The following is a 13866-nucleotide window of genomic DNA, read 5'->3' as shown; positions in this document are numbered from 1 at the left end:
AAGAAGAAAATAACAAAGGATGGGGTAGAGGTCAAGGGGGAGGTTGATGTCTCTGTTACGATAAAAAAATATACATAAAAATAATAACAGGCCTTTGGCTTTGAGAGCTTAAAGGGAACATTTATGAAAGTGTGTTTTCTTTATGTTGGCGAAGTGCACTGTTGGCGTGATGGAGATGATGAAGTGAAGAGATGGTATCTCTCGATCCCACATAAACTCTCCTGCATGGATGGGGCAAGCTAAGGTGGAAGTGCAGTCTTGTTTGTTTGTGTTTATCCTTGTGCCATGTTTTGTTCTCCATGAACGCAGAGATAAAATGTAGACGGGTAGGAGTGAATAGGAAAAAAGACAGGTTTGCATTACAATCTCACCACTGGGAAGAAGGACAAAAGAACACGAGGAGAGGAGAGGAGAGGAGAGGAGAGGAGAGGAGAGGAGAGGAGAGGAGAGGAGAGGAGAGGAGAGGAGAGGAGAGGAGAGGAGAGGAGAGGAGAGGAGAGGAGAGGAGAGGAGAGGAAAAAAAAAATAAAAATAAAAAATAAAAAACTTATCTTGAAGAGAAAGAAAATTAAGGTCGAATTTGGATTCAGCACCCCAAGAATTACAGTATATATTTGGATTATATAGCACACCTGACTATAAACCGCATCCACCAAATTTCACAAAAAACATGAAGCTGCATTGGACTATAAATTGCAAGGATATTCATCCCATGCAACTCATTAGCCTGTAAAAATCCTCATTCAGTCTACATTGACAATAAACCACAGGGTTCAAGGTGGGGAGAAAAATGTTATATGTATGTGCATAAGAACTGCGTTTGCATCATTTGGGTGCACTTCACCAAAAGGAAGCAATCTTAAGTTTTAATGTTTTAAACGTTCTTCCCATTCAACTCAATCAATTAAAAAAAGGGGGTAAAGTTACAGTGCTATGAAAAAGTACCTGAACCTTTTGGAATTTCTCACATTTCTGCATAAAATTACCATCAAATCTGATCTGATCTTTGTCAAAATCACACGGATGTAAAAACAGTGTCTGCTTTAACTAAAACCACCCAAACATTTATAGGTTTTCAAAATTTAGTGGGTATAGCATGCAAACAATGACAAAAGGGGGGAAAATAAGTACCGTATTTTTCGGACTACAAGTCGCACCTGAGTATAAGTCGTACCAGCAATAAAATGTCCAACGAAGAGAAAAAAAACATATATAAGCTGCACCGGAGTATAAGTCGCATTTTTTGGGGATATTTACATGATAGAATCCAACACATTGAACAGACATGTCCTCTTGAAAGGTAATTTAATATAAAAATACAATAGAGAACAACATGCTGAATAAGTGTACAGTGTACAGTGCATGAACAACGAAATGCGAATATACTGTCCTCACCAGGACGCTATGGCTCGGTCCTGGCTATTCAGCGGACTAAACTCCCACATGGCGATGCTGGACGTCCGTATAATGCTGAATCAGTTTCATACTCGATACCAAACAGGTTCGCATCGACGTAAATAAATGATAATTAGGTGCTTTTACAGCAATGACATGACACAAACGGTTAGCATGCGTTCGCTAGCATGAGCGCATCGTTCAAACAACCACACAACTGGCTCTAAGTGTCCGATCGCGGGTGGAAAACACACAACAACAACAGATAAGATGATACACACAGGCGTTGCCTCTGTAGAGATATTTTACAAGCATAAACAATGAACGTAGGTCCGCAGCCATGTTTCTCTCTCACTAACTCGCCCACTCAGTCAGAGCTACGAAGCTGTCGGTCTTCTTCTGGCGTGTCAGCGCTCTTCTTCACGTAAACAAGTGCAAGTGCGCCCCCACATGGGCGTGAAAGCGCCACAAACTAAAAGCATGCATTTTAATATAAAAAAAAATCAATAATACAATTGAACACACATTGCCAAAGGCAGAATGCGAACGTGGCCATAGCTATTAAGTTATTAAGATAACTATAGCATAAAGAACATGCTAACAAGTTTACCAAACCATTATTGTCACTCCAAAACACCAAAATAACACGCGAAATGATATCATAATGTGTTAATAATTTCACACATAAGTCGCTCCTGAGTATAAGTCGCACCCCCAGCCAAACTATGAAAAAAAATGCGAATTATAGTCCGAAAAATACGGTAAGTGAATCCTCGGTCTAAGGAGACTTAAAGAGCAATTGAAACCAATTTTTACCACACAATTTAAGTCAGGTGTGTGCCCGATCACTGATGAGTGGTTTAAAGCTACCCTGCCCACCATTAAACACACACCTGGTAAGAATTGTCTTGATGCATTGTCTGATATGCGTCATGCCTTGGTCAAAAGAGTTGTCTGAAGACCTGCGATAAAGGATTGTTGATTTGTATGAAACTGGGAAAGGATACAAAACCATTGCGAAAAGTCTGGATGTTCATCAATCGACAGTCAGAGAAGTTGTCTACAAATGTAGAGAGTTTGGCTCTGTTGCTTCTCTCCCAAGGAGTGGCCGTCCACCAAAGATGACGCCAAGAGTTTAGAGCAGAATACTCAGAGAGGTTAAAAAAAAAAAAAAAAAAAAAAAAAAGAACCCTAGACTGTCAGCTAATGACTTATGGAAATCATTGGCACAGTCCAATATCTCTGTGCACACATCAACTATATGTAAAACTATAACCAAGAATGGTGTACGTGGGAGGACTCCACAGAGGAAGCCACTGCTGTCTAGAAAAAAAAAACATTGTTGCTTGTTTAATGTTTGCAAAAAGGCACTTGGACACTCCACAGAAGTTTTGGCAAAATAGTTTGTGGACTGATGAAACCAAAGTTAAATTGTTTGGGAGTAACACACAATATCATGTGTGGAGGAAAAATGGAACAGCTCACCATCATCAACACCTCATCCCCACCGTGAAGCATGGTGGAGCGAGCATCATGATTTAGGGCTGTTTTGCTACCCCAGGGCCTGGACAACTTGCAATCATTAATGGAAAAATGAATTCAATAGTTTATCAGGATGTTTTGCAGGAAAACTTGAGGCCGTCTGTCAGACAGTTGAAGCTAAAAAGAGGATGGATGCTGCAACAAGATAATGATCCAAATCACAGAAGTAAATCAACTTCAGAATGGTTTCAGAAGAACTATATGCACTTTCTAGAGTGGCCAAGTCAAAGTCCAGACTTGAACCCCATTGAGATGCTAAGGCATGACCTAAAGACAGCGATTCATGCCAGACATCACAGGAATCTGACTGAACTAAAGTTTTGTCAAGAAGAATGGGCCAAGATTAGTCCTCATCTATGTGCCAGACTGATGTGCTGCGACAGGAAGCGTCTGGTTGAAGTTATTGCTGCCAAATGGGGGGGGCACAAAATATTAAATTTGATGGTTCACTTCCTTATTTTTCCCGCTTCCGTCATTGTTTGCATACTATGCTCATTAAAATATGAAAACATATAAAGATTTGATGGTTTTAGTTGAAGCAGACACTGTTTTGTCACCTGTGTGGTTTTGACAAAGATTAGATCACATTTGGTTGTGATTTTATGCAGAAATGTGAGAAATTCCAAAAGGTTCAGATCCTTTTTCATACCACTGTATCTAGGGTAAACATGAATGCAGTGGTGAACACATTAAATTTAGGCTAGACAGGTGATGAAAACTGCGAAGGAATGTAATCAACACATGCAATTAGTATATGTATATTCATATTTTCAAACCTGCGATAAAGAGTGTGCATGTCCATCAAGCTGGGCATCTTTCCTTATTTCACCAGGCACCATCTGTTTTTGGATATGAGGGGACTTGACTTGCCTTGAAATGAAAAAAAGGTAGAGGTGAGTAACTCATTCACAGGCATTGAAAGCAATAGACATGACATCCATATTAACTTGCATTTAATGGCCATTTTACAGTGCCATGAATGCCGATAAATGTCCAATCCATTTGAACCAGGACCTCCCAAAGGATAGGGCATCTATCTCTATGAATGGCGGCCAATGAGTTAATAGCTCATTACTTACTGAGAGTTGCTAGTTTATTTCTTATCATTAGTAAGCAGAAACTCAACCGTTCCTTATGTAAAACTCCTGTTAGATGAATAAAGACATGAAAAATGTGCAATTCTCAAAAGTAATCAAAATCATGTGTGACTCATGGCAGGCGAGAGAAGTGATGGTGTCAAAGTGCCCATGTAAATCTGTCATAGTAAAAAGTACATATTCCAACTCCTAAGGCGGTTATAATAAAATAAGGGTGATGAGATGGAATTTGTTAAATGCCACTAGATTTTTATCGAATCTGCATATTAAGTAGTGGCAACCTCATGAAAAATTAAAGCAACAATATTGGTACAACATTTTAGGGGGTAAATTGTGAAAATATAAGAAAGCTGACAGTGACAAATTAGCGGAGGTGAATTCTGCAGAACCAAGAAGCAAGCAGCTGGCAAAACGTGCCACATTATTATTCCACATCCATGCTGGTGTGTTTATTTTGGTACAGAGCTACAAGCTGCACCCACATGTGGGCAAATATTTGCTGTCATTTCCCCCAAAATGTTGTTTGTTTGTGTCGGACATGCGAGTGATGTCGGTGAGCAATTCCATCTAAACTTTTTCAAATAAAGGATGCACACATTTTACTGACACGCACAAGGCAAACACAAACACTACACAAATTCACTGTACTGTATAATGTACTATATATGGGAAAAAAGCATATTTATGTGATTGACCAATGGAATGGTAGAGATTTGAGGTTCTAGGTTTATAGGGAAGGCCCTTTTCTGTTTCATGGCAGGTTTATCATTAGCCATGCTATTGTTGAATGAGTTTCATGTTTAATAACTTGAGCGCTCTGACCTCATCCCGATCAAACACCTTTGGGATAAACAACAATAGTGACTGAGTCAGGGCCTCTGATCACGTCATTTTGAGTGATGCAGAACAAAACTGACGTACACCAACAGCTTGAAAAAAGCCGGAAGCAATTCTCTATTGCCACTGTATCTTTGCCTGGTACACCAGACTCACCGCTGTTCCAGCTATTGAGTCTGGCCACCATTCACGCGGATACAATTTCCAGGGCGGAGCAAGCCACAGCAAACAGACAGCGGAGTGGACCAATCAGCGACGGGCAGGGTTAGTAAAACGACGAGGGCAGGACGAGGGACTTGTGTGCGGAAGTAAACATACGAGGAGAGCGGAGTTTATTCAACATGGCTAGCGCGAGACAGACTGTTGTCAATGACTCGTGTCGATGTGTTTTTGGTAATTTAAAACTGATTTTACCGTGGATTGGAACATATTCTCGGCTCTCCTGTTCACCTTTGTTGTGGAGACGACTTCCGACGCGCAAGAGCGACGTTGCTCGATAAGAACACGTCACGCAAATAAATGAATCTGATTTGTCGATTGATTTTGTACCTGCTCGAGAGGCCGTTAATGGGATGGTTCCCAGACTATTTCTCTCAGTGTTTGAAAAATACAGGGAGACCAGTCTGGCAGAGCTAGGCAAACTGTATCTCAATATTTCCCTCTTTATCCGATTCCCAAAACGGTCAGGGATCTTATATATATATATATATATATATATACACAATGGGGAGAACAAGTATTTGATACACTGCCAATAGGTTTTCCCATTGGCAGTGTATCAAATACTTGTTATCCCCACTGTATATGAGTGCTGGATGAGGTATATTTCCAAAATATCACATTTATACCAAAACAGTAGCGTATTAGGAGTTTAATGAATTTTGTAGCCACATTCATTACTCAAAAAAAAAAAACATTTGTATCCATTTAAAATTTTTTTTTTTTTTGCATATTCCCATTGAAATAAATGTAAATGCATTGGAATTACATAATCAGTTGCAGCCCCCCCTACATAATTTTTTGATGAACAAAAAATGTTATCTCTTTAAAAAAAAAAAAACACACGCACACAATGTTGACAAATAAATCAGAATATAAATAATTAAAGTACCCCCCCCCCCCCCCACACACACACACACACCCATATTTGCTTAAATTCAACAGACTATCTATTCCCCCTTCTGGCATGTGCACTTCTGCCACTGAGGGGCATACAGAAAAACAGATACAGTAGCCATGGTCATAACTCCTTAGCATTAATAGTATTAGGTTTTTTTTCCCCTCAGAAGATTATAGGTTGGTGACTGCTGTTACATCTTACTAAATGTTAGTCCACTGTTTGTGTTAATATACTCGTACATGTTGCTTAAGAGGTTATAAGGCCTGATACACAGACTTTTCTAAAACGAATGCTACCTGGTAAGATTTTAAAGGTGACCTCGCATAGAATTCCATTGTTTTCCTCACTGTTTCATGCATAGGATTTGCCTGGCACGGCCAGACTGTTCTCCCTGTGTTTTTCAAACACTGAGCGTATAGTCTGGGACCCAGCCCATTAACGGCCTCTCGAGCAAGTACAAAATCAATCGACAAATCAGATTCGTTTATTTGTGTGACGTGTTCTTAACGAGCAACGTCACTTTTCCGCGTCGGAAGTCGTCTCCACAAAAACTCAGATGGCGAACGGGAGAGCCGAGAATATGTTCCAATCCACGGTAAAATCAGTTTTAAATTACCAAAAACACGTCAAAACAAGTCAGTAGCCACTTTACATGCTGACTTTTATTCATACCGATTCAAATCATTCCGAGTGGAAATTTCACATCAGCTGTTTACATGTCACTTCATCTATTCCGATCCAGCGTTTACATGTGACTGCCTTTATTCCGAAAGGACGTTTGACAACTGCCGTCTGACATGCGCAGATTAATCAAAACAAAGCGTCACGTTGCAAAACATGGAGATCGATCGTCAGATCAGCTGCTGTTTTAACTTTTCGAGTGGAAACAAAACTTCAGAATGATACGCCGTTCATTTAAAAAGTTATGTGGGTGCACTGTGCGTGTGCTTGGAAGCCATGTTGCAAGTGACGTTACTGAGTGACGTCACCACGTCAGTACGGAGCATGCGTAGAAAGAACGCAACCAGACACCATTCCGCTTCCCTGTTTACATGATATAATTTTACTTCCAATCGGTTGGGGAAAAGGAATATTCCACCCCTGTGAATCGGAATGAAATTCCATTCGGTTTGGGCCTGTTCATTCCGAATGAGGTGTTTATATGGAACACATTTATTCGGTTTGATCAAATATTCCGATTGTAATTGGAATATTTGGCTCCATGTAAACGTGGCAACTGACAACAGTCTGTCTCGCGCTAGCCATGTTGAATAAACTCCGCTCTCCTCATATGTTTACTTCCGCGGGCAAGTCCCTCGTCCCGCCCGTCGCTGATTGGTCCACTCCGCTGTCTGTGTGCTGTAGCTTGCTCCGCCCTGGAATCCGCTCAATGGTGGCCAGACTCAATCGCTGGAACAGCGGCGAGTCTGGAGTACCAGGCTAGCATAGGATAGATCGAAATGAGTGTGTGACCTTTTCAAAAATTGTTATCTATGTGGTTTGTAATTTAATTGCAATTGCTTCTACACTGCTGGCCAAAAGTATTGGCACCCCTGCCAATTCTGTCAGATAACGCTCAATTTCTCCCAGAAAATTATTGCACTTACAAATGCTTTGGTAGCAATATCTTCATTTATTTTGCTTGCAATGAAAAAACACAAAAGAGAATGGGGAAACTTAAGTAAATCATTATCATTTCACACAAAACTCCAAAAATGGGCCAGGCAAAAGTATTGGCACCTTTTGAAAAATCATGTGATGCTTCTCTAATTTGTGTAATGAACAGCACCTGTTACTTACCTGTGGCACATAACAGGTGGTGGCAATCACTAAATCACACTTGCAGCCAGTTAAAATGGATTAAAGTTGACTCAACCTCTGCCCTGTGTCCTTGTGTGTACCACATTAAGCATGGAGAAAAGAAAGAAGACCAAAGAACTGTCTGAAGACTTGAGAAGTAAAATTGTGAGGAAGCTTGGGCAATCTCAAGGCTACAAGTCCATCTCCTTTTGGAGTTTCGTGTAAAATGAAAATATTTTATTTTTCATTCTCTTTTTTGTTTTTTAATTGCAAGCAAAAATAAATGAATATATTACTACCAAATTAATTGTAATTGCAATCATTTTATGGAACAAATTGAGCATTATCTGACAAAATTGCAGGGGTGCCAATACTTTTGGCCAGCAGTGTATTAGTAAGACCGCTCTAGAAATAAGATTTGAAATCAGTGATGGTGTCAGTTCACACCACTTATTAAGTAACTCCCCACTTTATGTTCCCTATACATCCACTTGCCAATGGCAACATGAGGTCTCAATATACAGTAAATATTATTTTACTGACACACCCCTTCACGAACAGCCAATGGTATTTTAATGGTTTAATTGATACAGATGACTGAGTACAATAGCTTGAAAAGGACACACTGGCCATTTTTAATGCACATTGTCTTGTAAACTGATAAAATTACATCAACGGTTAGGAAAAATACTGTAATGTAAAAAAAAAATTCTGAATATCACGTGTCCTTTCTTGCAATAAACCTCAACTGGGTGGGTGAACATGCATCTTGCAACCCGTTTTGTGAGAAACGGGTCACAAAAACACTGTAAAAGAGGTTGAGTTTATTGGTTCCATACAGCATTCGTATCTCAACATTTTTGGTCGCAAGTCAATGCAAAAATGGACTGAACAATTGCTTCCGATATTCTGGAAAACCTATGAATCAGGTCATAAGTTTATCTTCCCACTGTATCTCCTTTAATTCTCTTATCATCACGAAGTATTTTTAAACCTTTATACACATTTCCAGCGCGTGAGGGACGGGATCTGTTTAAACTGCAATGTCTGTGTTTGTATGTTTGTATAAGCTCAGAAGCATGTCCACTGAAAACTAACAGGCCATGAGGGCGCTCACACTGCTACCCGCACAGGTGTGTAAACTAGCAGACATGCTGGTCTCTTTTGGTAGCTAAAATAACTCCATTAAATTATCCGGGCATGGATGATGGGGTATAAAAGTGTAAATCACAGTAAAAATGTTATAATTGAGAATAGTAATTTAGTGCAGCAAAATTTCTCAGACTTTTTTTTATCTAAGACTGAAATAAGCAGTTCGGAGTGTGAAAAAAAGTACTGTGTATGAAACCTGATACATTTGTAAGTCATTTTTCACATGTCCTTTTGCTTCTTCCACCTGGAACCCTCAACACATTCATGTTCCAACATAAGCAGCTCCAATTTATTCCTGGCTCCAAGAGCAGCTGTGTTTTCAACTTTCTTTAAGCATATTTTCCCATCAATCTTCTCTATTACTCTTTGTTGTCTTTTGTTTTATTGGCCTAAGCTGCTTTTTGAGGTGACAAATCAAATGATCTTTTGCAACGATAAAGAATTAATGAAATGACTGAGCTATCATTTTAAGATTCTGAGTTCCAAAAGGTTTATGCATCGCAGTGTGTGGCAAGACATTTTTTAGATTATGAAAAAAGGCTTTAAAGGTAGTTTTGTTGCCTGAAAAGAAAGGGTTTGTCCTCCTTCGCATCAAAAGGAGCCAGATGAGGTGGCTCGGGCATCTGATTTGGATGACCCTGGACCCCTCTCTGGTGGAGTTTTCTGGGCAGGTCTACCTGAGAAGATGCCGTGAGGTTGACCCTGGGCACACTAGTGAGACTTTGGCCATGTCCACACAACAGAGCAGGATGACCAATTTCAGGATTTTTTTTTTTTTTTTTGTAGCTGTTCATGTTGCTAAAACATAATGCAAATTTCTGCCTGGATGTGACCGTGACACGCATGCGCACTGTGAGGAGTGTAACATGTGTTCATGTGTCGCAGTGATTTTTTTTGCTATCAGAGCCAATGTTTTCTTAACCCGATAGCTTTGCATGTGGTATCAAGAAGGTAAAAGTACTGTACATGTGAGCCCAGGATGAATTTGGGAAAAACAAAATTGGTCTGTTCATGATACATGAAAAAAAAATCATGTGGCGTATATGGGCCACATATGGGCAAAGAAATTGGAATTGACCTAAAGTGTCACAATAGCCTATGTGTCCCAGATGACAGGACAAAGTTGCTGGTGAGAGGAAGGCCTGGGCCTGAGACTTTGGATAATGGGTAAGAAGATAGATGGCTGGATGAGGAATGATCTTGTTTTGGACATTTAAAGAGGACTGTTCGAGAGTTGTGGTGACAAAACCTACCAAGGGCAAACAAAAAACATTTGCCTGTGACTTAAAGTGGGCTAATATTAAAGGTTAATGGGAGCATTAGTAGGAATAAGATGTTTAGACGGATCATCTTGCTGTCTGTATAAGATTTAATATACTTTGGTTTTTAATAAAAAGAAAAAAGGGGGGAGGGGGTGGATAAAGCCTCCGATTTCACGCAGATACACAAACAGCAGGGATAAGAATGAGAGATGTGCAGTTTATGGAAAAAGAGGAAGATAAAATCTAAATCATGTACAATTTTAAATCTATGAAATAAAACAAAAAAGAAGTACTGCACGGGTAAAGAGAAGGGGAGGAAATAGGAATTCAGAACGTTTAGAGTGTGGCAGTTGGGTCAACATTCTGACGTCTTATCTGAGGCATTGGTCTTTATGCAGTGCTGAAAGATCCAAACAGGACAAGAATGTTTATTATTTATTATTTATTTACTTTTTATAGTGTTTATACATGTAATTGGAGAAAAAATACAATTTGAAAATTTCCAATTCATGTACAGTACAACTGCCTAAACTGGGACTAGACAACGTCGCGTTGCAGTTATTTAGCACTGCACTTCAATATATTATTCTCTAAGAGCAAAAAATTAAGGCATCTTTATGTATGCATTATAATGCCCAGGTGCATCTTTAAAAGCTTGATGATTTAAACATCTTTACTTTCTATGAGTTAGCCCCTAAATTATATATAACAATGCAATTTGTTTCAGTCTTTTGGCTAAGGGTCTATGAATAAATCTGAAGGCAACTGCCCCTTCATACGTAGAAATAATTCAAACTCACACGATGAAAAAAATGCAATACTGTATATGTACACGCATATACGCATAACACACTGAGAAAAAACTTCTTTCCAGGAATATAGTGGGTATCTAGTTTCGAAGAAAAAAAATAAACACACTTAAGATAACATCCTTTAAAAAGTATAATTTCAGTAAGATATAAACTCTTGTTTTGAGACACTAAAAGCAATGTGTACTTTTGTAAGCAAACTGACATAAGACACATTTTTGTTTGGTGATATTCTATGAGATGCGTGCTTGTCTTAAAAATCACTGCTGTAGCACATGATTCTTGATTCTTTGTTTGATCTTATGTTTGATTACACTTTATGGCCTTGAACCACAATACATGCTTAATTTGTTGGATCCCTATAAAGCATCTAGACCCCTAAGGTCGTCCGGAACCTGTCTCCTGTATGTTCCAAGAACAAGAACCAAGCAGGGAGAGGCAGCATTTAGCTATTATGCTCCTCACCTCTGGAACAAGTTACCTGAAGGTCTGAATTGTACTCAAACTGTTAGCTCCTTTAAATCAGGGCTAAAACCCTTTTGTTCATCACAGCATATCCATAACTGTCTATATATTTCAAGTTTCAAGATATTTGATTTTTATTCATTTTGTGTATAATTTTATTTCATGTTTCAATTGTCTTTGTTTTCCCTTTCTTTTGATTTAATGTGATTATTATGATTTTTTTTTCTCTGCTCCTGGATCTTCATGTGATGTAAAGCACTTTGAATTGCCTTGTGTTAAACTGTGCTATACAAATAAATTTGCCTTGCCTTGCCTATAGTTTGCTTATTTCTATTCCTCTTTTACACGACTTTGGAGGTTGTTTATTTAGCACATCCACCTTTGTCCCAGAACCACCACTCAATGAAGTGAATATAAAACCCAATTCATACTGGAAAAAGCTTAGATCAAATTAGTTCAATTTGAAGGACACAGTCAATGTCAATGTATGGTCAATGACAGTTTGCTTACTGTGTCAATTCATATGAAGGAAGTGTATTGATAATTGACATAAACCACTTATTGGGATACTTGAATTTGCATCTGTGAAGGCACAGATCATGTAAAAAGCACATGAGAACTGTGATTCCTTGCAGAGAAAAGGTACGGGACATTCACTGCTCTACTGGGAAACTGAACTTCCGATCGTATTGAAGCCAACACAGCAGTTTAAACATTACAGATGGAAACTTTGACTAAACAGTCACTATCACCAGCCCATTGGCAGTGCATAAGGTGTGTTTTATATGTACCGTATTTTCCGGACTATAAGTCCTTTTTTTTTTTTTTTTTAATTTATTTATTTATTTTTATTTCATACATTGGCTGAGCCAGTCACATATCATGTTAATATACAGATTTTTACCTGAAATGTTATTATACTGGCTGGCCATGGCATAAACATTACCCACAACCAGCCACAAGAGAGAACTCTTAGTTTGTGATTAAGAAGCCAAGAAATGTTAGCGCTCTTACAATAGTGACTATATTTATATCTAACCAAACCAGTACGCTGTATTGTATTTTACTAAAGTGTATTTATTGTGCATTCCTACTTTATTTCTTAAAATAGGTGTTGTAAGCAAGTCACGTGGTCTCGGGCATTCCTACGCTTATTTCGAACATGAGTTGCTGCTAACAAGTCTGTGAGCGTTGTTTATTTTGAATGGAAATATAAGCAGGCTGGAGTTGTAGTCATTCTATTTTTGACAAGTGTTCAGAAAGAGTCAAAGCTACACAAAGCAGCTACATAAATTTGGACAGTCTTAAATTGTATCTGGAGCCACGTGAGGTAGGATATGTGGCCTGAGCGGAGAATGAAATATACATAAAACATTTTGGAGGCAAGCTGGATGACAAATTGGTCACTGGAAACTAGCAACAGAAGTTAAACTAGTTGATGTGGAGAATGGGAAGCCACTCGAGGTAAGCTAAGCAAACAGGGCCGTTGGTGAGATGAATATTAGGGAAATAAATGTATGTGTACATGCTGCAGAAATTGAGGAAAGCTGGCAAAGTGTCATTGTTGAGCTGACGTGCAGCAACGTAGTAGGTTGCTAAGCTAAAGGGTGATAATGTTAGCACTCCTATCATCATTAGAGGTAGGAATCTTGGGGCACCTAACGATTCGATTACGATTCAGAGGCTACGATTCAATTATAAATCGATTATTGACGCACCCCCCTAGCTATTACAGTAGCTGCTTTTAATGTTTTGTACATTAGTTAGAAAAATCCTCTCAGGCTTAAATAAACTACTATTTCAGTATCAAGTTAACAGTTCAAAAAAGTAAATGAAATAGAGATCAATTCTGTATAAGCAGCTTTAAACCACAAACAATTAATTTAATGTTATGAATCAAATGTTTGTTAAAATTGCTCCCATTACTCCATAATTTCCCTTCTGTCTACTTTCGACATGTGAGCGTTTTAAAACTGTTTCATCATTCAAAGATGGATTCAAGTCAAGATTTTGCCGATTTTGGAGTATTTTAGATAAAAAGTTAATTAGGTTCGCTCGGAAGGTTCGTTACAACAGCCTTCCAGATAAGGCTACTGCTTTAAGATGGCGGCTGTTTACTAACGCGTACGAGTCTGTCATTTCGCATCTAGTTTTTTATACATGTGCTCACTGTTAACGCTGCCGAGTCTGACATTTCGCATCTAGTTCTTTATGCCTGTGATATCTACCATAGCATTATGTGGCCGTAGCTTGTAGTGGCTGTCGGCCGCAGTCAGGTATTATTGTTTTTTTTTTTTTTTTGTTTTGTTTTTTTTTTTATCTAGTGGCATGAGTTGAGCCAGAGCCGTGAGTTGAGCATGATGTTTACACTCGGCCTATTCCTCATT

At 38.8% G+C, this 13866-nt stretch overlaps 1 protein-coding gene across 10 annotated transcripts in view; it reads right to left on the bottom strand.

Annotated features, from left to right (window-relative positions):
• The window catches only part of LOC130907988 (ERC protein 2-like), a 244298-nt gene that overhangs the window by 154534 nt on the left and 75898 nt on the right, over window positions 1–13866 (bottom strand). For all 10 annotated transcript variants that reach the window (XM_057823634.1, XM_057823594.1, XM_057823565.1 and 7 more), the window contains one exon: window positions 3714–3807. In XM_057823634.1, the coding sequence (XP_057679617.1) occupies window positions 3714–3807 (94 nt within the window). The remainder of the gene's footprint in view (window positions 1–3713; window positions 3808–13866) is intronic.

This window comes from Corythoichthys intestinalis, chromosome 2, assembly GCF_030265065.1.
Source record: "Corythoichthys intestinalis isolate RoL2023-P3 chromosome 2, ASM3026506v1, whole genome shotgun sequence".
Taxonomy (NCBI): Eukaryota; Metazoa; Chordata; class Actinopteri; order Syngnathiformes; family Syngnathidae; genus Corythoichthys; species Corythoichthys intestinalis.
The sequence above is the reverse complement of the archived record's forward strand: the minus strand, read 5'-3'. Positions and strand labels throughout refer to the sequence as shown.